This window comes from Astatotilapia calliptera, chromosome 3, assembly GCF_964374335.1.
Source record: "Astatotilapia calliptera chromosome 3, fAstCal68.1, whole genome shotgun sequence".
In the NCBI taxonomy this organism is placed as follows: domain Eukaryota; kingdom Metazoa; phylum Chordata; class Actinopteri; order Cichliformes; family Cichlidae; genus Astatotilapia; species Astatotilapia calliptera.
In genome coordinates, this window is record NC_137424.1 from 65572981 (window position 1) to 65598553 (window position 25573).

The 25573-nt window shown below is 40.9% G+C and overlaps 1 protein-coding gene and 1 long non-coding RNA gene across 9 annotated transcripts; both read left to right on the forward strand.

Annotated features, from left to right (window-relative positions):
- The first annotated feature begins 136 nt into the window (after window positions 1-136).
- Window positions 137-2006, forward strand: LOC145425601 (uncharacterized). The gene is made up of 2 exons (XR_013906319.1): window positions 137-472; window positions 582-2006. It is a non-coding gene; the product is annotated as an uncharacterized LOC145425601 (long non-coding RNA).
- Window positions 2007-2568: 562 nt separating this feature from the next.
- On the forward strand, window positions 2569-18591 carry LOC113019497 (uncharacterized). Of its 8 annotated transcripts, none has more exons than XM_080298785.1 (7): window positions 2569-3035; window positions 12102-12443; window positions 13046-13147; window positions 14828-14996; window positions 15589-15662; window positions 15869-15953; window positions 18460-18591. In XM_080298785.1, exons 1-4 carry the CDS (start codon window positions 2960-2962, stop codon window positions 14851-14853), a joined length of 546 nt encoding a protein of 181 aa, XP_080154911.1. In that variant the 5' UTR covers window positions 2569-2959; the 3' UTR covers window positions 14854-14996; window positions 15589-15662; window positions 15869-15953; window positions 18460-18591. The 8 variants fall into 8 exon arrangements, 6 of the variants coding, with proteins under 6 accessions (XP_080154911.1, XP_080154913.1, XP_080154909.1 ...); XM_080298787.1 differs by having other exon boundaries at window positions 13046-13131; XM_080298786.1 differs by lacking the exon at window positions 2569-3035 and adding an exon at window positions 10936-11221.
- The last annotated feature ends 6982 nt before the right edge of the window (window positions 18592-25573 follow it).

A 25573-nucleotide genomic window follows, 5' to 3' on the forward strand; every position in this document is an offset into this window, starting at 1 on the left:
TTACGTCCAGTAGGTGTCCTGCTAGAGCAAATGAAGCTTCATGAAGCTTCGCGTTGGGGTGAACCAATTGGATGAAAAGCTCCAGTGCTTCATGGGGCTTCATCTGCCCATCACTAGGGGATAGGTTAATTGGATAACTGGATAATAGCTAGGTTTCATTTGACGTAGACGTGACGTCGACGTAAAGCGCGAAATTTGACTGGCGGTCGGAAGTGAAAAAGATAAGCGCAAAATCACAGACAGACAGTACGCAAAATGCCTATGTCCTGTTGTGTTTACGGATGCTCCAGTAGGTCGACCCGAGAAACTGATAAACGGTATTTTAGGGTACCAAAAATAGCCCAACGAAGAGGAGAAAAATGGAAAATTCTAACCGAAAAACGTAGGAAAAAATGGATTTTAAATTTACGTTTACAGTCGGGAGGAGCAGAGTCTGCCAATGCCCGTGTCTGCAGCGACCACTTCGTCAGAGGTAATGTTATGTTTGCAAACGAACTTATTAGCATTAGGTTGTCGTTAAATTCTCGTTTACTTAGTGCTTTTAAGTTAGTAGTCTAATATTGACTTGATTGGGACTATAGGCTGCCCAAGTGCTTTGGATGACGTAGAGTCGGAGGACTGGGCTCCGACGGTCAATCTCGGCTACAAACGAAAACCCAGATCGGAATCAGTTCTCAAACGAGAGAAAAGAATGAAGCTTAAGGCAGAACAGCATCGATGTGCAGAGGCGATTTTGGATATGCAACAGACGGCTGAGAGCCCGGATTTGAGCCTACTTAATTAGGCTACTAACCCTGCCATACAATTGCAATGAGCTGCAATCACTTCTCCATCCTCCTTTGCAATTACCCAAGTCTTCAGAGGTGTCTCGTTAGACCTCTGAGAATGGTTTACCTTGAAACAAACAACTGTCACTCTAACGAAGTCCTAAGGATGTGGCATGTTTGTTGACGTTAAAGCCGCTACCGCTAACTGTTAGCGTGTTTAAGATAAAGCAATATAAGAACAAACACTCACCCTTGCAAACACCAAACTGTATCCATCACGGAGACGTTTTGTTCCAAGGTTGTGGACCCACCCGCTGACAAAAAAATTGTACGCCTCCAGACTCTTGAAAGCTTTCATTTGCTGCCTAGTGTAGTAAGAAGTCTGGAGGACCAAGTAGTTGGTGATATCCACAGCCTCGATAGTAGGCTGTGGTGTATTCGGACATTTTCAAAGAATACGGATCACGTCCGATATATTTTTTAACTATCTGTTTATATCTCTCCCGAGAAACGGGGTCTAAAGTTGCACAATAGCTGCTCTCCTGACTCTCCACAGTGTCCTCCATGTTTACTTCCGCCCTCCACTCAAAAATCGCGCTGCCTCCGCACGTCATCAGAACCACGTGACCGCAACCCAACTATTGGATCACTAGGTGTGAATGTGAATGGTTGTCTGTCCCTGTATGTTGGCCCTGCGACAGACTGGCGACCTGTCCAGGGTGTACCCCGCCTTTCGCCCTATGACAGCTGGGATAGGCTCCAGCGCCCCCCGCGACCCTGAAAAGGATAAGCGGAAGCGAATGGATGGATGGATGAAACTCTTCCCTGTCTATGTAAATTACATATTTTGGTAGAATTGTTTTTTGTTTTTTTTTTACTTATAAGTGATCCTCTTAGTGCGGTACCTTTCTGTAAGTGCTTTCTAGTTCGTTTTGTTTGTTTTGGGGGCGGCGTGTTTTATAACTAAAGTTTGAAGAGGAAAAAACAGCGGTTTGTTTACTTCCTATTCGAACGGGAACCGCCCACAGACTTCCTGAACCATTTCCACGTGATTAGTTTAGCTTTTTATTGGGAAAAAAAGAACGACATCAATCAGCTATTTAAACGAACCATGTTTACTTTAATGTAATTTCGGAACCTTAAAAATCTAAACGAATAAACAAATGTCGGTTAATGTATCTAGCAGAACTCTCGGCTCCTCCGCTGGTCTGGAAAACTCCAGAAAGTTCTGGAGCCGGTGTTGTGCCAAAAAGTGATTGTCTGCCAAAAACTGATTTCCGGTATTTGCCAAAAAGCGATTGCTCATATTTAAAGTGCTATAAGTAACTTGTTGGGCTATAATATGTTAAACATATGTCAAATGCATCCCTTATGGATGACATAAAGTCATCTTGAGCCACAAACAACATTCGTGTAACAAGATACAAGCCGCAATCAGTTTTTGGCAGCGACTTTTATATAACCTTTATTTATGCAGTAAAAAAAATCTCATTAACATTAAAAATGTATTTTGTAAGAGTAAGTTGCCCAACAGGACAGCAGAAATGGCAGCAAATATTACAATAGTTCTGTAAAAATATTTTAAGTGGGGATAAAGGACCGGATTGGTTATAATGTAAGTACAAGTTGTAAAGATACTTAAAAAACAGATAATTTTTTAATTCTTTATGTAACCCCTTTGTATCCCCTGTTCACTGAAGTCTATTTACGAACATACGTAAAGATATTACACATAAAAAATACACAGAAACACTGGAAATCACTTTTTGGCAGACAATCACTTTTTGGCACAACACCGGTAAAGAAGCTTCACCGGATCCGGTGCGCTCATTCAGAGTAGTTTCCACCGTGGTCGTGTTGGCTGTACGTGGCTGAGAGCTCGTGAGTAACTGACGGAAAACCTTTAAAAGAGAAACGTTTACCGGCGTCTCTGTTTTTACTGACACATTGAACGTGACCGTCGATGTTTACCGTGTTATTCACCATTAATCTGTAAAGCGCTAACGTTTAAACTGGTTCACGGTACGAGCTGGTACAGCAACGTCACATCATTTTCTGCCGTAGTTTAAAACGACGGTAAACAAACGGATATTTCAGTAAATCTTTACTGTGTACGTAAACTAACTGGACTCCGTGACTTTAACCCTGCGTCTATTCCCTCCTCATTCTTTGCTGTTTTAGGTTAAGCGCAAATGGCTGTTGTAACGTTTTCGTGGCCCTGCTGGATTCTGATGCTCGTTGTCGTCGCCACCGCGTCCACTTTCGCCGGTGAGATTTCGCCTCGGCGCCGAACCGTGTTCTGTTATTCATAACATCACTGAACACTCCAAAACAAATCACCCCCGCTGACTGTGAAAACGTCATTTTGTGTGATTAAGTATTTGAAGCCTTTTATTGGTTAAATTTTTTTCCAAAATCTTAAAGTTGTGGCGACGTCAGGTCATCGTAGATGGCGCGTTGGTCGGAGGTTTGGGAGCTGTTGAATGGGAGAGTCGCGAGTTTAAACATGAAGACTTGAGATTGTTCCCTGCGGCGCTTACTTGTCAAACATTGAGCCACAAACAACGTTCCTGTCAAAAGGGAGAAGCTGCAATCAATTTTCTGCTAATAACTTTAATAGACATACAAAAAACGCCTTTCAAGAGTGCCAATATATAACATTTCTTTAATTTTGTTCAGATGTTTTTATAAGGTAAAAAAGACGCAGGCACAAATATGCTTGCAAACAGGGCCGCCTCCAGACATTTTCTTAGCCATATGGGGGCTCGCCCTAAGGCGACTATTGTGATTTGGCGATATATAAATGAAATTGAACTGAATAAGAAAACCAGATAAGATTTTGAAATCCATAATAAAATCCTCTCTCTTGTGCTCCGTCTGCTATCGCTGTAACAAAACAAAAAACAAAACTGATCCATTGGAGTGAATAGAGATGACGCGACTGATGCATTGTAGTGTATCAAATCCCCCCACGGCCGAAAAAGTAGGAGGGCCGCCTCTACAACGTCACACTGGATGCTCGTATTCGCAGAATTCCAGTAAACTAGGTGCCACATGAGTTCTACTGACACGTCCAAATATCAAACTGCAATATTTACTTGGGGAGTTTACACTCCACTGATTAAAAAGGCATTTTTGAAATGTTTTTGGGAAATACATCACTTGAACCAACTCTGCAAAAGAGGAGCTCTGAGGAAAATGAGTGTTAGGGACACACTAAGTAGAAGAAAAATATTTTCATTTTGAAGGGTTTTTTGTTTTCTTTGGGTTTGTCAACCAAAAAACAAACAAACAAAAAACTGGTGCTCCAGAGCGGAAGGAGAGCAGACAGGAGGATGAGTACACCCCCCAGGACTTGGGATTTGGGCATTGAAGCCAATGGTGGGTGTGAAACATGAAGGTGTCATGGGTGAGTAGTTTGGGTTTTTTTGTAAAACAATGACATATTGTTAGCACTTATGCTCGTACTGTAACTTGTGTGTGATCTGCTGGCTCACTGAAAATGATTGTTGAATGAGGAGTTGTATAGACGAGTGTGGCAAGGCTTAATCTATTTTGTGTGTGTGGTAACCCGGATGAAGATGACGGTGTGAGTTTATACCCTTAACTCAAATTAATTTGTCCAGACAGAGAGAGCCAATAATAACTTGCTGCATTATTAACCAGAAGTGTGCTTACAGATGTTATAAGTGTATTTATGATGCACTTTTAAATAAAAACTAAACATACTGTATATATGATATATTATAATTAAAACATTGTTCATTAAGCTATAGTTTAACTTAGTGTCACCTGTAGAAAATTACCTGTTTTTGCCATGTTTCAATTGTATTGCCATGTTTTCTTTTAGAATCTTTCCTCATTGAATGAAAAAATTGCATCCCACAGTCTGACACCCTGAACATCTTACAAGCTCGATGCAGGATCTATGTGTTTATATCAAGTGGGTGTCGAGTTGACGTTTGTGTACAAAAGTTGTCTATTAAAATGAAACTAGGGCTGCCACGATTAGTCGACTAGTCACGATTACGTTGACTATCAAAATCGTCGACGACTAATTTAATAGTCGTTTGAAGCTTTGTAAGATCCCAAAAGACGCTGGAATAAGTAGCAGGATTTAAGAGTGTAATAACGGACTGAAACAGAAGATGGCAGCGCTGCATGTACAAGGATGCCAGCTGCCGTTAAACCTCGAAGAAGAAGAAGAAGCAGCTGTGTCCAGTATCCTAGCTGTGTCCAAATACAGGAACCACATCCTCCTGAGGCCGCATTACATCAATGCGACACGACGAAGGCTGTCCAATTTCGAAGACTCCGACAAATGCGGCCCAGAAATGGGTCCTTCATTTCTCCGGATTTGAAGGATGGGTCGGGTGTATCGTTCGTGGCCCAACCTATCCCAGAATTCATAGCGCAGCCCAGCCCAGTTTCGAACAATGGCGGCAGCTACTTAGTTTTAATATTACTCTTATTACTCTTTCTGCGTCACAAAACAAACTTTTAACATATTTTCAGGCGAGAATGTAGCTGTGTAAAGTTCAAATATCTGCTCGGTTTTTAAAGACATCACATATTTGCAAAAGCACTCCGACGTTTTCGGAGACATATTTTACCCACCAGCTCGATAGCTAGCCGGGGTGTTGTGATCAGAGTGCAGTAGATAATGTCTGACAGCAGTTTGAAGAGGAAATGGATTCTGTTCTGTTCTTCACTCATCACCTACCTGACAGCTGACACCTCACACCTGTTTCTCACCTGCAGGTCAGACAGGAGGACACACAGAGGATGGAGGGAAGGGATTCATGTAATGTGTAAACTCTTCTCTGTTTCCTTTTTTAGTCCAGACGAAGACAGCTGAATCTGGAAAGGACGTCACTCTGCCATGTCAAGCTCCACACAACAACTTGATAGGTGTAAAGTGGCGCAAAGCTGACCTGGGGGAAGAATATGTCTATTTGAACCGCAGAGGGCAACCTCAGCCACAAGGGCAACATCCATCGTTTAAGAACTGGGTGGATCTGCAGGACAGACAGATGAAATATGGAGACCTGTCTTTGACCCTTAAGAATGTGACGAGGAGTAACACTGGAACATACGAGTGTCTTGTCTTCGAGGACGAAACAGTCTCGTGGAAATCACTTAGCAACATCAGCCTGACTGTTGTTGATCCTCCAGGTGAGTGAGCAGAGTTGAGTGTGTGTGTGATCAGAGGTGAAGCTGCTTCCTGGTTGTTGATGTTTGTTTCTAAAGATGTTGTTGATGAGACTTTGTAGAAAGCAGCTGGTCTGAGTGATGTGATCAGAGTGCAGTAGATAATGTCTGACAGCAGTTTGATTCTGTTCTGTTCTTCACTCATCACCTACCTGACAGCTGACACCTCACACCTGTTTCTCACCTGCAGGTCAGACAGGAGGACACACAGAGGATGGAGGGAAGGAGGATCAATCTGTCGGACTCAAAGTTGGACTGACAGTTTGTACTTTGTTGCTCTTTGCAGTCATTGCTGGGATAATTTATAAATTCGTTACATGCAAGGAGAAGAATTCTCATGACCTTCCTGCTGATCAAGATGTTTGTCTGAAGCAAACCATTTTTTCCTTTAACTCCGTGTAACGGAAAGAGACGGAGACAGATTATTTTATTTTTTCATGAATACATGAACTGCACTCTGGGTTTGGACCCCTGAACATCAGACAAACCAGAGTTTCCCACAGCGTCATCCTGTCATTAAGATGATGACCACAGCAGCAGGATGGACACATCTCAGAGTTCCTGTAACTTCAACTTTTAGTGTGGATAAAACACATGCTCAGGTCGTGGCGAGAGCTTCACTTTCCTGGTATAATTATAAACTGTATAAATGAAGGACTTGGACACGGTGACACCAACCTTTGGCTAGACTCCACATTTTAAAGCCTCCATGTGTGGGTTGATAAGTTTATCTCCAGCATCCAGGTGGATGTTAAAAAAATCACCCCTGTAAAGTTTGTATAAAGTAAGAAACTGTCAACAGAGAATGAACCTGTTTTTATACCTGTGCAAAGGTGGACATTTGAACATGTATTTATTTATGGAGACATCTAATCATGAAATCTGTTGTGCAGTATTTAAGATGCTAAAAACATGCTAATATATGGAATTTGTTTTTTTTAATCAAATTATTTGTTTTTACATGTTGTCTAATTGTGTTAATGATTGAAGTAAATATTTGTTTTTTTTCTGATGTATTTGTCTTTTTTTAAAATGTCAGAGTCTGTGTGATGCTATATAGCCATAAGTGTGACCATTTAATGTGAACTCTGCTGGTTCAGTCTCTCACAGCAGACAGGCTTTAATTTTGAGGATGGATGAAGGAGACACGGTAGAGAAGGAGGCAGGTTTTCTTTGAATCCTCCTGTCAAGTCAGACTTTCTAATGTCCTATATCGTACAATTGATATCGGATCTCTAATCTACACAAGTGTGGGTGTTTACAGACACTGAAGTCTGTTAGGTAAGAGTTCATTATTTTTGTAATAAAATATACTAATCTGAATGGGGACAGAGGCAGCGATCACTGGATTTATCAGCTAAAAATTGTTTCTGTGACTCTATTACAGGATGTTACTGTTGTTCATGAGGGTTTACCCCATCCTGAACCCTGTACAATCACCATATGTATTTTTTATATATTTATTTAATTGTTCTAGTCTAATCAGGGAACAAAGAAAATAATCATTCTAACTGACACATAAAAACTTTATGACATTCTTACTCAAAAAGTCCATTTTGGCTTTGTCCATAATCCAGAGTTATTGTTGATAACTTGAAAATGTAAGCTAGGTAGGTACTGATTGCATGGATAAACGTCTTTTTGAATTTCTGGCTTTGTTGTTGTACTTGTGAGCACCAGGAATCCTTATATCACAGCTCCATTGATGATTGTTTAATTTAAATAATTGTGGAACAGATAACCCAACCTGCTCTCTCTATCTAAAGGGCCAGAGTTGCAGCACCTGAAGACCATTACCCTCTAGTACTCCTCTTACCAAACTTTAAAACTTAATTCTCTCAAAAGGGGATGTGCAAATATCAAGGGTGTAGAGCTATCGGAATGTGTCCTGTACATTAGATGGAAGAGTTCTACTGAAACATATCCACAGGTAGAAAGGATTTTCCGTGTCGTTCATTCGTACATTATCAGTAATCTCAGTCTCTCACTGAACGTGCTCCTGTGACTGGCCAGCATGTCATTGAGTGGGTGGGAGGTATTGTCCTTACCTTGGACAACATCCACCTCTCTGTCTCTACGTTAAGAGAGTCCAGCTCCTGACAACTTTCTGGCCTTGTGGGTCAGTCTATTGAGTTTCTTTTCATCTGCAAATCTCAACCTGCTGCCCCAGCATGCAACAGCAAAGAGGATGTTGATGTTGATGTTGATGTCCTAAGTAAGAGGGTGCTGGGAGGTTTGCGTCTCTCTGCTGTCTGTCTGCATCCTGCTATACAGACTGTAAGTTTACAAACTGTCATGGTCCTGGGTCGGTTACCCAGCGCTTTTAGTTTGTTATCATTTTCTAGTTTATTATGATGATGATGATTATTGTTTGAGTTCTATGTGTTATGTTTGGTCTGCCTCTGAGTCTGCGTCTGTGTCTCTGTCTATGGTGTCACCCCATCTGTTTGTGAATCTGTCTGTTTAGTTCTGTGTCTTGTTTGGTTCCCCGTGTCTGAGTTTCCTGTTTTATTGTGAAGGTCTCTGTCTGATGTGAGTGTGTTCTGTTTACGTTTCCCCTGTCCCGTCAGCTTTGATTCCTCCCAGCTGTGTTGCCCTCCTGTCTCTCATCCCCTGATTACTGGTGTGTGTATTTAAGCCCTGTGTGTTCTCCTGCCTGTTGCTGGTTCGTCTGTGTTCCTCCGTGTCAGTCTGTTACCCTGTGGTCAACGGTGTCCTGGTCCTTGGCTGCGTCTCATCCCTTTGTCGTATGCTTCCAGGTCTGTTATTTTAGTTCTCCCAGTTTAGGTGTCTTCAGTTATTTGTCATGCCCCACTGCTTGTCTGCCACTACACCTTTGTAAATAAACCTCATTAGCATCTCATCCACTGCTTGCATCTTGGGTCCTTCTTCCAACTCCACACGGCTCGCCTCGGCAGCCGTGACACAAACCATATATGCAACATAAACAAGTCATTACCTGTACTGTTATGTAGCTAGGCTATTTTTATTTTTATTTTTTTTAAACGTAGCCTTCAAAAAGCTGGATCAATTTTGGATAGTTGTGTCCATGAGTTTTAGAGTTTTTATTGCAACCAAAATTTGTTATAGCCTACATGAGCATTTTAGTTAAGAGTAGTGCAATACTATAGATTTGGATTATAGAACAATGATTCCAAGTAAATACAGTTTCAGTATTGCAGATACTGATATTTTTAACCCATTAGGGGAGCTTACGTTAGGGAGAGCAGTTATATGGAATGTAAATGTATCTGTCTTTAATGCACTTTGGGTCAACTTTCTCTGTTTAAATCTCATACAGGCTATAAATCAAATAGACATGTTAGTCAACACAAAAAAGGTTCAAACATTTGTCATAGTAAAGTTTGAAGTATATATTTTCATTTAAAAACATAACACAATTCAATGGGCTACATACTGATTTTAAAGGATAGAAAAAAAGTATTGCTCTTGATAGTATCGATCCAGTACTTTTTCAATTTTATTTATATAGCAAAAAATCACCACAGCAGTTGCCTCAGTGCATTTCATATCATAAGGTAAAGAAGCTAGAGCAACAAAGAGAAAACAAAGTCCCATCAATCAGTCGAGAAGTAAAAGGAATGCTTTGCACAACACATTATAGCTGCAGTGATACATAGACAGCACATGATGAATATCCTCCTTTGAGTTGGAATATTTACAATTACTGTTATTTATTCTACATAAAAACATCCAGAGAACTACATCAGAGTCCGTTTATTCAAATCAACTCCACAACAGAGGTGACGAGGACAATGTAAATGAGACCCACCAAGAAACAATCGAGCTCTGATTCAGAGGTGATGCTCTGTGATGACATGAGACCACAGAGTATCTCATGTCACCACATCATTATTCTTATACAGTGGGGCAAAAAAGTATTTAGTCAGCCACCGATTGTGCAAGTTCCCCCACTTAAAATAATGACAGAGGTCAGTAATTTGCACCAGAGGTACACTTCAACTGTGAGAGACAGAATGTGAAAAAAAAATCCATGAATTCACATGGTAGGATTTGTAAAGAATTTATTCGTAAATTAGGGTGGAAAATAAGTATAAGTAATAATAAGTAATAGCAGTTTTTTACATGGGCAACATGGGCAGTTGCCCAGAGTGGCATCGTGGTGGGGGCCAACAAACACAAAAACGCCACACATCATGATATACACTTATAATTTGCACCGATGTGTTTTGTAAATTCTATCACAAACATATACGTGAAAAGTGAGCGTGAGGGTCCTCGGTGCACCTGCTTGCTGCTGCTGCTGTGCTGAAGTCTCATACACAACCTGTGCAATATATTTGTGTAATGTGATGTAATGTAACGTTGTAAATCCAAGCCAGGAGAACGTCAAAGCCAACAGCTGCTCAGTTTCTTCTTTAAAAAAGAAGAGGAGAAAGGAGCAAAAGATACAGGTAAGCAGATGTGTCACTGGATAATGGCAGGTATTATGTATGACATGCATCCTGAAACAAGATAACAGTTATTGGTAGGGATAGTGAAAATTTCTGTTTATCTTTGTTAGCTACTTGGCTATGATACTGAACAGACAGAGAGTAGACGCTGATGTGGCTTATTGGATCTTTTGGACTGTGTTCAGCATAATAATATTATTTCATTAATTGGAAGAGATGTATTGTTGATTTGTCTGCTATTCTCAACAAATTAAAAGGACTGTTTGTTAGCCGTCTGCATACTCTCTCTCTCTCTCCCTCGATAGATAGATAGATAGATAGATAGATAGATAGATAGATAGATAGATAGATAGATAGATAGATAGATAGATAGATGTTCTCCCGGGGCACCAAACAGCCTAGGACCGCCTCTGCAGAGAGCACAGTGATGACTGACCAATCCCAGACATGCACGTGTACTTTCAACCAATATTTATTCACAGGTAGTATAAGTTGATAGAGGTCCTCCTGCTGATTGGTTTAAGTGTAAGTATGCGGAACTTGTGAAGATCCAGTTTTCACCGGTTTTCAGTGGACCCATCGACATTAAGGACGACGCACGGAGGATAGACGCAGGGAAGTTTTTTTCCACTTTTTAGTAATAGTATTTTCTTTTAAACTTATTTATCGCGGGGGATCTATCGCATATAAAATATAAAACGTTTTATTGTCGAAGAAGAAAGACTCACAACAACGCCATGAGTGCTGGGACATATTTGGGTCTCTGCTTGAGTTTACTGGTCATCCACGTCTCGTTGGGCTCTGCAGGTAAGGCTGAGCAGGTTTTAAATGCTGCTGTTTTGTAATGATTTGTGAAGTTACAGAAACTCACAGATAAATAAGTTCACATTCTGTAAATATGTCGATGGGTGTGTTGGTGACCGGACAGGTTTAACGTCAAAGGTAAAGCTGGACTGAACCGATTAGAAACGTATGCAAATCTGAGGAGTAAACTCAGGCTTTAAAACGTATCAAACTGTTCTCCTAAAATTAGTGGAAAAGGAAACGTCTAGAAAAAATAACTATAGACCGGTCCCCACATGTGGTAACAGGTAAAATCCGCAAAGTTACCCGTGGCTCAACACACGATCACTAAACACTATGTACATTGTTTACAGTCCTGTTTCTAATGTCACTGGTTCAGTGGACAGCTCCTGACGGCGAGTCACGGAAAACGTTTAGAGTCTGTGGCTGTTCCTGTGTAAAACACAGCTATTGGGCCTAAAAATGTGAATAGTAGGAGATTTATTGGTTAGTGAGGAATTTTGGGATTCTAATTCAGAGTTTTAAATGGGAGGTAGATGACTATTTTGGAAATGCGTTTTGGTCACAGGGTAAGCACATCCTGTCTCTTAACCCTGCACTGAAGCCTTATACACACTGGAAGTGATCCCCAACAACATGGTGACTTACACCACACACGGTGAACAATATTTGGTTGTGCAGTGCTGGCAACATAAAGTGGGCATTTTTCAGTACAAGTACATTAGAGGGTCATCAGATGTCTGCTTAAAAGTGATTTACAGCGAGCGAATCACTTCTAGTGTTAAAGTTTGGCTCAGTAGTTTGGTGGGTGGTTCTGAACAGAAGCAGATTGGCTGCTGTGAAGGTGATGAGTCCTCACTCTGTTTTCTTTTCTTTTCCTCAGCTTCAGACCAGCAGATCTTACGACATCCTGGGATGAGTGTCAATCTGACATTTCAGGTTCCCACTGACACCATATCTGTATGGCTAAAAAGACTTGAAAAATATAAAAACAATGATAAATATATCTCCTACTGCCAAGACTCAACACCAACACGTCCCAGTGACCAGGAGGAGTCAATCAAGGGTCGGGTGGAGGGGATGGACTGTAGCAATATCAGCGGCACAGTCTCTGTAACATTGAAGAACCTGACCAGCAACGACAGTGGGACATACGAGCTTCAAGGGGTGGACCATAGTGGAAGATACTTTAATAAAACGGTCTTCCTCAACGTTACTGACCCAGGTGAGACAGGCTTATTCACAACATTACCTCCCCTGGGTATACCACCGGGTGGGTGTAGTACAAAGCTAAATGGTACAATAAATCTAGAAACACCCCTACTTTCATTTCTTGAAATATATTTTGAAGGGGACTTGTATCTCTTTCTCCTTTTTTGCCAGAGTAAAGTAATTGGACAAGCAAAATATTTTCTGTAACTGAAAAATAGAATATTGTTTAAAAATGGCAGATGATATACAGAGACAAAACTACAAACCTGACTGAATGCCGTGTTTAAATAAAAAGCACTATGTAAATGAAAGTCTTTTCCATAATTTGAAATGATTCAAATGGATAATACATGGTGGGGAATATCAGAATATCATCGTATCAGTGAAAGCAGCATGGGTTATTTTGGGGTTCAGTGTCTTGCTCAAGAATATTTTGACATATATCCGAGAGGGATTAAATCACGACCTGACGTACTCTACCTTCTGAGCCACAGCTGGTCTGAGTGATGTGATCAGAGTGCAGTAGATAATGTCTGACAGCAGTTTGATTCTGTTCTGTTCTTCACTCATCACCTACCTGACAGCTGACACCTCACACCTGTTTCTCACCTGCAGGTCAGACAGGAGGGGACACAGAGGATGGAGGGAAGGAGGATGGAGGGAAGGAGGATGGAGCCAGTAGAGAACATCCTGGGCTGGCAGTCAGTCTTTGTTTTGGTGTGGTTGTGTGTGGTTGTGTATGTGCGCCAGCTGCTATAAAGTGGCTTACAAATTGCTGTAAAAAGAATTCACCCTTTTCTCCTCCTTCTAATAATGAATCTGACAGAGAAACAAAGCAAATAACATTAATAATCTGCAAATAATTCAGTAATCTAACAATTCTAAGTGAGACCACAAACACATTCTTGTCCAAAGCTCAAATTCTACAAAAACCTTTCCACTGCAATAGAGTGGAGGGGATTTTGAGTTTACTGCTTTAAAAACTGCATCCTCACAGCATAGAGATCCGTGTGACAGATACAGTTTGGTCGTTCTGTCTGTCCCTGCATATCTTCTCTCTGTGTACTCGAGCTTCCTCCCAGTCCAAAGGTTTGCATGCTCGCCTAAATAGCAGTCCTATATTGGCCATAGACGTGTATGTGAGTGTGAGGTTGTCTCTGTGTCGGAGTCTGATGACTGGTGCCCCATCTTTTACCTTATGTCACCTGACATAGCCCGTCCCCCCAACATTTTTTCTTTATGCAATTTGAAAGAACCCAGTGCATCTGAATGAAAAGAAACAATAGGAGTGAAGACAAGTCTCTAGCAAAGTGGGGTGACCACTACATCTGAACCCACCAAAGTTCTGGGACGTCGGCAGATGAGGAAGGCAAGCACATGCCCCAACTGAGGGCGTCGACAGATGGGGAAACGCAAGTGGGCCCCAACCTGGGATGTCTGCGGATGGGGAAACGCAAGCGGGCCCCAACCTGGGATGTCGGCGGATGGGGAAACGCAAGCGGGCCCCAACCTGGGATGTCGGCGGATGGGGAAACGCAAGCGGGCCCCAACCTGGGATGTCGGCGGATGGGGAAACGCAAGCGGGCCCCAACCTGGGATGTCGGCGGATGGGGAAACGCAAGCGGGCCCCAACCTGGGATTTCTGCGGATGGGGAAATACAAGCGGGCCCCAACCTGCCCGTGTGGAAAACTTAAATAAATACCTATTTTAAATGCGTTGTGTATTCGACTTATCTGTTGTCATATGTTGAAATGTTGGGCATCATGATCCAATCAAAAGAATATGCAGGGAAAAGTGATTTAGATAACTCCAATGCCAAGAAAAATCAAGGTACCAGCATACCCTGCCTGGAACATGGCTACCAGGGTCCTAACCTGGAGCCAAGCCTGGAGAGAGGCTCAAGGGCGATGATCAGTTGGCCCAGCCGGGCTCAAGCTGAAGAAGCTATATGGGTCAATTCTTCTGTGGGACACTACTTTGGGATTTGTGGATCGGGCAGAGGTCCTGGTGCTCTGATGCACACATCTGCAGTGATGTGGATCGATGAGCTTCTTTCATAAAGGAGCTGGGCTCTCCCTTAGAGATGGGGTGAGGAGCTTGGTCAATTGAGAGTAAAGTTGCTGCTCCTTCACATAAAAAGGAGCCCATTAAGGTTTTTCCAGCCTTGTCCAACCAGAAGGAGGCCTCGGGTTTGACAGAGGAGATTGTGTATCATGGCTAGATTGCGAGTGACTGTGTGTCCCGCATATGATCTGGAAGAAGTGGCTAGATGCAACCACTCAAATGTGTAATTTCATCTAGACTTAAAACATGAACTCTGTGTGTGCAGTGGTTTATGCTTGCTAGTAAACAATGTTTGGAAAAGAAAAGGGTAAAACTACCTGTTTGTTTTTCAGTCTCTTTCAGATCTGACAACATCTAGAACATGAAATCATGACAGTGAAGTTTGTATGTAGTTAAATCCTAGAACCTCAACAGGGCTAAAATAATGAAACGGGTTTCCTGAGGACGTGGGCTTCCATGCAAACCATGACACCAGATGGGCCAGGTCAGCTTGGAGTGCAGGTACACCGCCTAGAGCCACCTAACAGCTGAAAGCATAATTTAGCAGGCAAGACAAGTGTAAGACTTTATAATCGTATTAAATCTGTGTAAGGAGGGGTCACATAACATGTTCCTTTTTCTTCCAATAACAGTAAGGCAGTATGTACCTTTACTAGTTTTACCTAAATGCAAATGCTTAGCCTTACTAAAGATCAGGTACGTGCAGTGGGGGGGGACGGGCTTAAGCACCTGCCCCTTTCCTGATGGATGCCCCAAGTGCCCTTTTCTTGAGGCAAATGTTTTTTTTATGTGTGTGTGCATGTAGAGTCCTGCCTGTGCCCTCAACAATAATATTTAACTATTACTATAACTATCAGATGGACAGCAAGTGGAGATGATACATGAGACGAGGAGATGAAAGGAGGAAGAGAGGCAATGAGTGATTCACAAGCAGAGCCTAGTTTATTTCTCACAGTTGGTGACACTGCTTGGAACCATTAGGCAACAAGCCTTATGGTTCCAAGCAGTGTCACCAGTCTTTGGATTTTATTATTATGTCATAAGACTTGTTTAATCAGCTACCATCTTTCCTATGGACTCTTTAATGCCTCAGATCAACACAGCCCTGTCCTCCAGCACCATCAGCAGCAGCAGCAAACCCTCAACAGCAACATTGCACCCCATCAGGTAAAACATAAACTGCGTTTGCTTTGCATTGTTCCCACCTGATGACAGTGATATAGTATGATATGATTCCATATTAGATTCTTGATAAATGTGTGTTGTTGTTCTCCAGCCTGGATCTGTGCCCCTTTTTAACTTTAAGCATCAACCCTTTTAAACATTTCTGCATGGCCCTGCTAAAGATATGTGTTCTCCTGCTCTTTCTGCAGACTAGCTGGTATCACAGGAGTGAAGAGGCCTCACCTTTGTGTCTTGAGAAATCAACAAGAGTCATCAGCGCCTCAAAGTTTAATGGTGCGTTGTTGTGTATTTGAATCACTAAATAAGCCACACACAGAGCACTAACTAGGCTCCACCCATAAATATGCTGCAGCATACTATACTGCAATACCTGGATAATGTATGATATTAGGGGTGTCCAGATTCATAGGCTGCATCCTCCTGAGGACCCGGCCTTCGCGGTCTACGTGGGCCGGGTCCTCAGAAGGTCGGGTAGGCCAGAAGTGAGCGGCTGTGAAACTGGACGGTCTAGACTTCAGATTTGCATCACCAGCTGTCTTGGTGGAGTTTAATAAACTCGGCCGTCTGCTCATTTCTGTCTAAAATATAACAGGATACTGGCATAATTCTCGATCATCTCACATTTCTGATAATCAGTTTTCCATTTGACTTTTATTCAGCTGTGTGAAAACTATAACTTTAATCTCAGCCAAACCGATTTACTCACAAACAAATAAAACACTGAAAAAAGCCAAATTAACATTTTTAAGTTCTCTAAGTGACTTATATCATGTTTAACCTGAGTAGCGAAAGACAGCGGGGGGGTTCACTGTTATTGCCCCGGCTAGCTGTCGAGCTGGTTGTTAACAGACGTCTCCGAAAATGTCGCAGCACTTCTGAAAATATGTGATGTCTTGATAAGCCGAGCAGATATTTGAAGTTTACACAGCTACATTCTTGCCTAAAAATATCTTAAAAGTTTATTTTGTGACTCAGAAAGAGTAATTGGAGTAATATTAAAACTTAGTAGCTGCTGACATTGGCGGAAACTGGAATTAGCTGGGCCGTGCTAGGAATTCTGGAATATGGTGGGCCACCAAGGACACACCCGACCCATCCTTCAAATTGGAGGAAAAGGAGTATGCATTTGTCAGAGTCTACGAATTTGGACTGAATTGTACATAATAATATCACAGATGATAAATTAAATAGATTTTAAGTAGATGCTTGTGCATTCTTAAAGTCTTATAGGTTGAATTGAACTTTGTGATCAGTTCAGAGCCTCCCAGTCAGTGCTGTTCTCCATGCCTGTCTGACTGTACATGATGTTATTAGCACAAACACTTTAAAGGGGATCAGTTAGGACTTCAGCAATAATACAGACAGCAATCTAGTTAGCAATAAAACAGTTTTATTTGGAATTAATTTAAAAAACAAACAAACATCTCTGTCCTATTTTTTTGTGTCATACAGGAAAGAAGCAGCAGCAACAGGAGATGGATATCTCTAACAAGTTGATTTGTTCACATTTTCACATCTTAATTTTTAAGTGAAATGTGCATTTTGAGTTTATAGACTATATGCATATAAGGTGACAGTTTCCTTTTGCAGAATTTTTGTGTGGTGCGTTTTTTCTATGTCTTAACAAAAGGGGGAACAAAGGTGCTTAATTTAACCTAGACCTGACCCTGAAAAAGGCGTATGAACCCTGTGAGTAATTGTAATTTCATTACAGAAGATAGGTCCATTTAGAGTACCCGTAGTATCAGATTTGATCAAAAAATCGGAATTGAGCATTAAGACCTGCAGTGTGAACGTAGCCTTAGAGTAGGTTAGTTGTTTTGTTTGCTCTCAGTTTGACAGCCCTATTAAAGATTAATATCAGTTTGTACATGCTTCAGATAGCTTTTCTTCAAATTCTTTAATTCTCGCTTTTGCAACTTTTTGCTTTTGCGTTACTCGCAACAGCAACTCCACCTCATTGTTTGTCCATTTAAAAAAACTTGGTGGTTTTCCTCAACCGTTTGCCGCAACGTTTCAGAGAGCCGGAAAGTAAATAAACAGCAGATAGAAATGAGGCAGGTCGAATCTTCTTGCGTTTCACGCATGCGCAGTACTGGAACGTAAGAGTTTTCGTCTGTTTCAATGTTGACGCACAAATCTGTCAAAACAACTGAAAATGCTAGTGTGGATGTGGAGCGTTTTCAGATGAAAACAGTTTTCAAATCTGTCCGGGCTAGTGTGGATGTAGCTTTAGAGGGGCAATGACAGACGAGGTCTCAATATTTAATCTGTTTCTGAGAAGCAATTAGAGAAAACTTTAAAGAGCTCATGTGAGATGGGTGGCTTCTAAAAATAAATGACAGGCCTTCTTTTTGTCTTATATTTCATTCTGTTTATTCATCCTTCTGTGGGTCAATAATTTCGAATTTGTCCTTTTTTTCTTTTTTTTTTAACACTTGATAAGGTGCCTGTTTAAATGAATTCACTCATCTCCCTTCATGGACTACACTTGAATAACATTGCACTCTACCTTATCTAACCAGCATATTAAGAGGCTGAGACACCCTGTGTTCAAAGGGCAGGTTCTTCCTCTGCTTCTCGTGCTTCAGCTCCGCACACCTGGGTTCATTAACTCACATACTGGTAAAGCTCTGATCAGTTGCCCACTACTTATGATGGAGGAGGGATTTCATCAGATGCTGCATTATTAGGCTCAGAAACAGTTATGGAAGTCGGCTCTTTCAGTCTAAAACTTTGCATGCTTCGGCTCATTCACCTCATCTTACCCTCTCTGCAGGAAATTGGGACCCACTGAGAGAGAGAATTCCTGTGGACCTGCCTGAACTGAAGCTTTGGATTCACTAACTGGAAATCCTTCTGTTGTCACATTCTGTTGTTACTTCACTGTAAATAAACGCACTGAACTTAATCCTGCAAGTCTGTGTTATGAGTCCAGTCAGTCCATTAGTTATGACCGTGTGGGGGAATTCCTCATCTGATTTCAATGTCTTGGTCTAAATCCCCAAATACATCAACAAGAAAGAGATTAGTAACATTCAATTCAGTTTTATTTATGTATTTATTGTATTTAGCACCAAATGACAACATTTACCTCAAGGCACTCACAACCATTTTAAAAAACTCTGTGGACTTTAATATATCTTAATGTAGCGATTAAAGAAGTTGGTAAGTAGACATGAATCCACATAAAACACCGCTCAGGATGTCGCATCAGAAATAAATGCAGTGTAAAATTATGATAATGAAAAACATTTTCCAGGCTCATGTTGGACCCCTTGTCATCACACAGCATGTTATAAAAAAGTGGCTACTCAAGAGTTTAACTCTTTAATTTGCCAAGCTATGTTTGTGACATTTAATTACTCTATTTGTGATTATCATGCCTGTACTGGTTCTTTTCATTTTAAAATGTTACTTATTTGACCTTTTTAATCATTTTTAATGCAGAGAGGGGTTAAACCATCTCTACGGAAACGTCACATTGGACTCAAACTATCTGCTTCGACACTTCTGTCAGCCATGAATCAAACATCAAAATGTGGTTATACAAAGTGGAAAAATTAAAATCGAATCAAATAGATAAATAAAATCTTTAATTTCACAAAATATACATATTTATTACACACCAGCAAAGCCAGCAAAACTATCAAAAGAGGTAGGGTTACATATGTATATTAACCAGTTATCCATACTTTATTACAATGTCTTTGCTCTCCACCATTGCACATATAAATATAATATTGTTTGTGGCTCAAATCTAAGCTTTTCTCTATAAAACACATGAGTCACGAAAAGAAAATCAAATGTAACTGTATGAAAAAGAAGACCTAATAAGCAATAATATACAGCTTTCATTTTTCTCTTACCATCAAGGTTTATGTGAATATTATACATCCAGTGGAAGAAAGAAGAACGTTTATTTGAATGTGTAAAGGTGACAGGAAGTATGAGATTTTCACACATTCAGAGGAGATTGTGTTTCTGAAACAGATCAGGACATAATTGAAGAGGAGACTGTCTGCAGTGAGAAGAAATTCTCAACTGACAGCAAAACATGAAGGCAACATCAACACCTGTGTGATGCCTTCACTGACCAGACCTGAAGGGAGTGTTTGCATTTTTCTTTTTTTTTAGAAATGTTTTTTAAAAATCAATTTAAAAATGTAGAATATATTATGGAAAGTGTTGATTTTATCATTTGTCTGTAAAGCCTGTTTTTTCATTCTTTGTGTTACAGCCTTACCAGTGAGATCTGGAGATGAATGATGAAGCCGATGTACTTACTGTTTACCACTGACCAGCAGGCGTCTGTATGCTGGGCTTACACTTTCTATGGACGTGTAACAGTGTTTATGTCGTATGTTTATAGTGTATGCCAGGTTAACCACAGTATTGTGAGGGTTATTGGCTCAATAGCGCCCTCTCTCATAAGCAGTGAATAAATGCCACTGGCAGCATTAAAACATTGCCAGATTACAGGGGACAAGGTTGAAGTGAGTTGTAGATCACAGCACTCTGCATCACAGTACACTTTCTGGGACCATTACATATTGGTATTATTGCTATCACTATATGGAGAATATGACCACTGTATATTGTCTGACTTTTAATAAAATAATCTCCACTGATGACTGTTAATAAGAACTAAAGGATAAGCAAGTCTCGTTCATCATTTACTACACAACACAGAGACAAGTGATGTTTTTTGAACAGCCAGCAAAGTGATTGAGCCTGGTTACAGAGGCAATATGCTAGCTGAGCTAGTAAGGATTAGCTGGCCACAGCATGTTACTCATTTATCCAAACATGGTCAGTTCTGGTCAGTACAACATGTTTGGCAGTGAAACACTACGATACTATTAAAGATTAGTAAGAAAAAAAATAATTTATTCTACAAGAAACGAAACAGCAGTTTGAAACAGATCAGCTCTTTAGTACCAGGAGAGGTTCCGGATTTAAAACAAATTTATAGTTTCTCTTCATATCTTTGTTTTTCTTCCATGGATAGGTGATCCAAGTAGTTTTGGCTCAGGACAGGTGATAAAGAAAAAGACTGCAGTACTGCTGACTGTCACAATGAAGTAATGTTTTGGACAACGGTGGTGAGTTGGTCATGTGACTGAAAATGAATACTGTATGATGAAATATGTATATATGCATTGAATTGTGCTATTTCATCAGAATAAGAACAGAATAAATACAAAAAAATTCAACAAAAATCTCAGCTTTGAATTAAAAACAGAAGCAAACCCTGAGACACAGTTCAAAGAAATACATTCAAACTTGCTAAACATAGCGGTTCTTGGGACCCACTGTCCCTATTTTTGGGCTCCTCCTCCTCCTTAAAACAGCCCATAGGATCTCCATCCCAGTCAAAGACAGCAGAGGCATGAAAAACACAGAGTGAACTTACAGAACAGACACAGCAGAGACGTTTCCTCCATCTTACTGCTCACTGATATCAGACCAACACTGATATCAATTCACTGTCACTTCAAGTAAAACATTGCTCCTCCTCTTCATCTTCTTCCTCCTTCTGTTTGACTTGGTGTCAACATTCTTGTTTTCCCGAAACCCTGCAAAAGCAGAACCTTTGTGATGCCTTCACGTACACTTCAAATAAGTCAGAGGGATGTGTTTCTGCTCTTTTTTCACAGATAAACTGAACTTAATGACTGCATTACTGAAAATATTTGATTTCTTTATCAATCCTGTTTCATATTGACGGACACAAGATTCATTTTCCTGTAGACTGCAAAAAGTGTTTTTGTCATTACCTCACAAAGCAGCTGTAGCTCTCTTCACGACAACACAGACACAGGTCGGTTCTTTGAAACGGGCGTTTATTACTTGGGCTTTCTGTCCTCAGCTTCACCATCACCAGTATGCCGATACGCCACTACATCAATACGCCGTGAGAACTGGTCAACAGTCAACAGTACAAACCAATTAGCAACGTTACAGTACACATATTAAGTCCAAACACAAATAAAAACATTTCTCAAATGACAAATACCTCATTGACTGCTTGTCCTGAAAAGAGGTCCTTAAGTCCTTGTGTTGCTTTTTCTTTTAGTAAACTTTTAGCTTAACAGGCTTCATGAGAGACATCTGCTCCCTTGCAGTCCATAAAAAGTCTCGTGTACTCTCCTTAAGGGTATTCTCACGAGAGACTAACTCTTACACTGTACACATGCACATTTCAAATAAAGACATTTTAACACAAACTATATACATATTCATGAAATTATGTAACTTATTATAAATCAGTCATCCACATCATGAAATCTACACAGAACATTTTACCAGCATTTACAGCAGCAACTTGCAGAGCTGTAAACTGAAGCCTGCACCTAAGTGCCAAAACCTGCAGTTCCTCTCATGTCCACTAGAAGCTGTCTCTAAAAGTTGTTCAATCTGCATGCTAAGCAACTAAGCTTGGCACCGTGAGCTCATAATTTACCACCCACCCCTGTCCAAATATGGTCACTTCTGCTTTCAAACAAAAAAAAACAACAACAACGTGGTGACATCATTGATGCTAAAATGTGGAGACCAAAACCAGATAGTGTCATCACACATGCTGCATCCATCTTTAAAATGTTTGTGGACCTTAACAGACGGGTCATGACAGATTTGAGGAACCTTCAGGATTCGGATCAGGCAGTTTAGATCCATTCATCTTACTCTCTGCTCCAGGTTTTTGCAGCATCACAGGTAGAAGGATCCTGATATGAGTGTCCTCAGTTGGGGTCTCTCTGTGGACATGTCATGCTCTCCACTTTCAGTCTCCATGTCTGAGTGGGTTTTCTATAGATACTATGCAAATACAAAGATGTCTTTTCTGTGCCAGTTTTACAAAATACTCTGGACTGACAGAGTCTGTCTCTTTAGTGGATCATTCCCATGTTGAAATAGTTTTTACAGACAGATGTTGCTTTTTCTTCCTGCTTCTTTGTGTTGGTGTAGCACATGTTTGGGCAACAGGGGGCAGCCACCTTTAAAAGGAAACCATTCATTTATTAAAGAGAAAGCCGCAGAGTGTTTGAAAAAAAAAAAACTTCATTCATGAAGAATAAGGACACACATTTGTTAAAATTATCTAAACATTTGACGGATATCGCAGATGTAATCACTTTGTAGAGAATCTCTAAATCTGAAAAATACGTTCCATGTAATGTGAGATTTTTCCATCAAGCAGTGGATGTTATCATGATTTCATAGAGTAAATATTAACTTCTTTCCCACGCAGAACCCTTCCTGCACTGCAACGGCACATCTGGACACTTTAGCTGTTTTGTGCACCATTATTGACAGAAATAAAGGCAGAAATCTTCCTTTTGTCTCATTTTTACTTTTACTGAGATGTTTCATTGGCATGTGATCTGAGGCCGTAAAATATGGAATAAAGTTAAGTAGAAAGGACAGGTGAGATGAGCTCTTCTATGAGGACGTTCAGGTAATGGCAAACTTTTTTTAAATTATACAATGAAGGAGGCGTACGGGGTCGAGGGCAGACTTTCAGGAATCTTACATGCTACACAACCTCCACAGCAGTGTCCTTATCATATCGGGGTGTGCATGGGCCGCTTTCCTCTGAAGTCGAATACCAGTTTTGTTTGGGGTCTTTTCTGCATTCAGGAACAAGTTTCTGTTACTGCACCATCCTGTAAAGGTCTCACACCCTCCCTGTAGTCCTCCGACATGCTGCTAGTGTCTGCATCATGTTGTTTGTGTCTGTATTGTCTGTCCACTCTGTTAACACTAGACTCCCATTGGAAATTTAAAATTCCTGCAACTCTTTAAGAAACAAAACCTAATGATCCCATATTTCATGGCTTTTCCAAAAATGGGGTTAATCATCAAATACTGAAAGTTTGGGTGAGTGGGGTCAAAAGGAAAAAAAAAAAGGAAAAAAAGGAAGTCATTTCACCTCATAGAAATGAATATGGAGCCACTTCTGGGGCCAGGTTATTGTTTACACAGATTTTAACTTGAAGGCTGCTGTTGCACGAGGCAAAGCTGGCTAGATATGATTCATAAATATATAGGGGTTTGTGGTTAAGCTGAGGATTTTGAGCCAGAGCAGAGCTGGTCAGAGTGGGGAGTGTGTGACCGACTGTCTGGAAACTGGGCAGGCTCCTGGCTGTGTGCAGGCAGGAGAGGACTCAAATGCAGACTCACAGAGGCGAAGAGTAAACTCAAAACAGCCCAGCTTTATTTGCTGGCTGGTAAAACAATACAAAGTACTTTGGGAAATGATATAAACTAAACACACACAATGGCACACAGGGAAACACAACCATGAGGGTACAGAAAGAAACACAGGGCTTAAATACCCTGAGGGCAAACAAGGAGATGAGACACAGCAGGGAGTAATCACACCTGAGGAGTCCAAGGGGAAGCAAAACTAGAAACATTGACATGAGACAAGGGCCCATCAAAGTAAAACAGCAGAGGCACGGACTAGACACTGAAGGGAACACAGAGTACAAGGACAGGAGTGACATGAGAAGCAGAGGAACCAAAACCTAAGAACTAGAAATCCAAAATAGAAACCAAAACACTAACAGACTAAACAATGAGGAAAATAAAGATGAATAATGATACAAATGTCAAAACATTGGGTCACCGAGCCAGGACCGTGACACTGACTGTGCAGAGCAGCTGGGAAGTGGACCTGAGCAGAGAGTCCAGAGTGTGGAGAACTGATCTGAGCAAATAAAGAATGAAATCCAGGATCAGGTCTGAGCAGGAGAGCTGAGGAGGTGAAGCTGACCACTGAGGCGGAGCACAGTGGAGGGTGGATGAAAGGCAGCAGGTTTGGTGATCAGATGTGGCCGAGATGATAAACTTTCACTGTTCTACTTTTACAGTAATATTGTTTTTAAATGTGTTTTAGCTGTGAAGTCAGTTTTAAAACAAAGACAATCAGCTGTTCAGTCTGTTTCACAGTGAGACTCTTTCTAGACTCCTACTTTGAAAAACAAAAGTTACTAGAAATAAATCATCTCTAACACTCAGATGACAGAAGACCTCTTTGTAGAAATGACAATAAATGCACAGCTTTATTTATTACTGATATAAAGTTTGCAGAGATCACCGAGACACAATAGAGGCGATTCAGAGGTGATGCTCCGTGGTGACATCAGTGATGACATCATTATTCTCATCATTATGAGAAGCACAAAGGAAATTTCCTGTAAATATGTAGAAAGACTAGTTTACACAGGGACACTAGTTCATCATTAGCACACTGAGTGATGAGTCAGTGATTCAGTGTTACCTTTGGTTCTGCATCGATACAAAGACACCACGAGGAGAGTGGAGATAAAGTATGGACAAAACACCAGCAGGTGGAGGACCACTCTGAATGCAAGCTGGATGGAGCTGCAATCAGGGAGTGGAGCTGAGGAAGGGGGCACTGTTTCCATGGTGGCTCGCACTGTAGCTGTGGTTGTAAGTGTACCTGCAGAGAGAATCCCACCTGTTTAATCTAAATTGTATTTAATCAATTCACTGTTTCTTCAAATAAAAACATTACTCTTCCTCTTCACCTTCTTCCTCCTTCTATTTGACTTGGTGTCAGCATTCTTGTTTCCCCAAAACTTTAAAAAAGCAGAACCTCTCTGCAATGAAAAGAGAACATGTTGGATTTACTTAATTCAGTAGTAGACATTGGTTGCACACAGAGGTTTTTCACCTTAAACAACTGAGTTAAATCACACAGGTCATTTGGGCCTATCCCAAATGTGATAGAGCGAGAGCCGGGGCACACCCTGGACATGCCACCAGTCTATTGCAGGGCTAACGCTGGAGAATATTTCCCAACTAACCTAACCCCAATAACTGCATGACTTTTAACTGTTGGAACCAGAGTACCCAGAGGG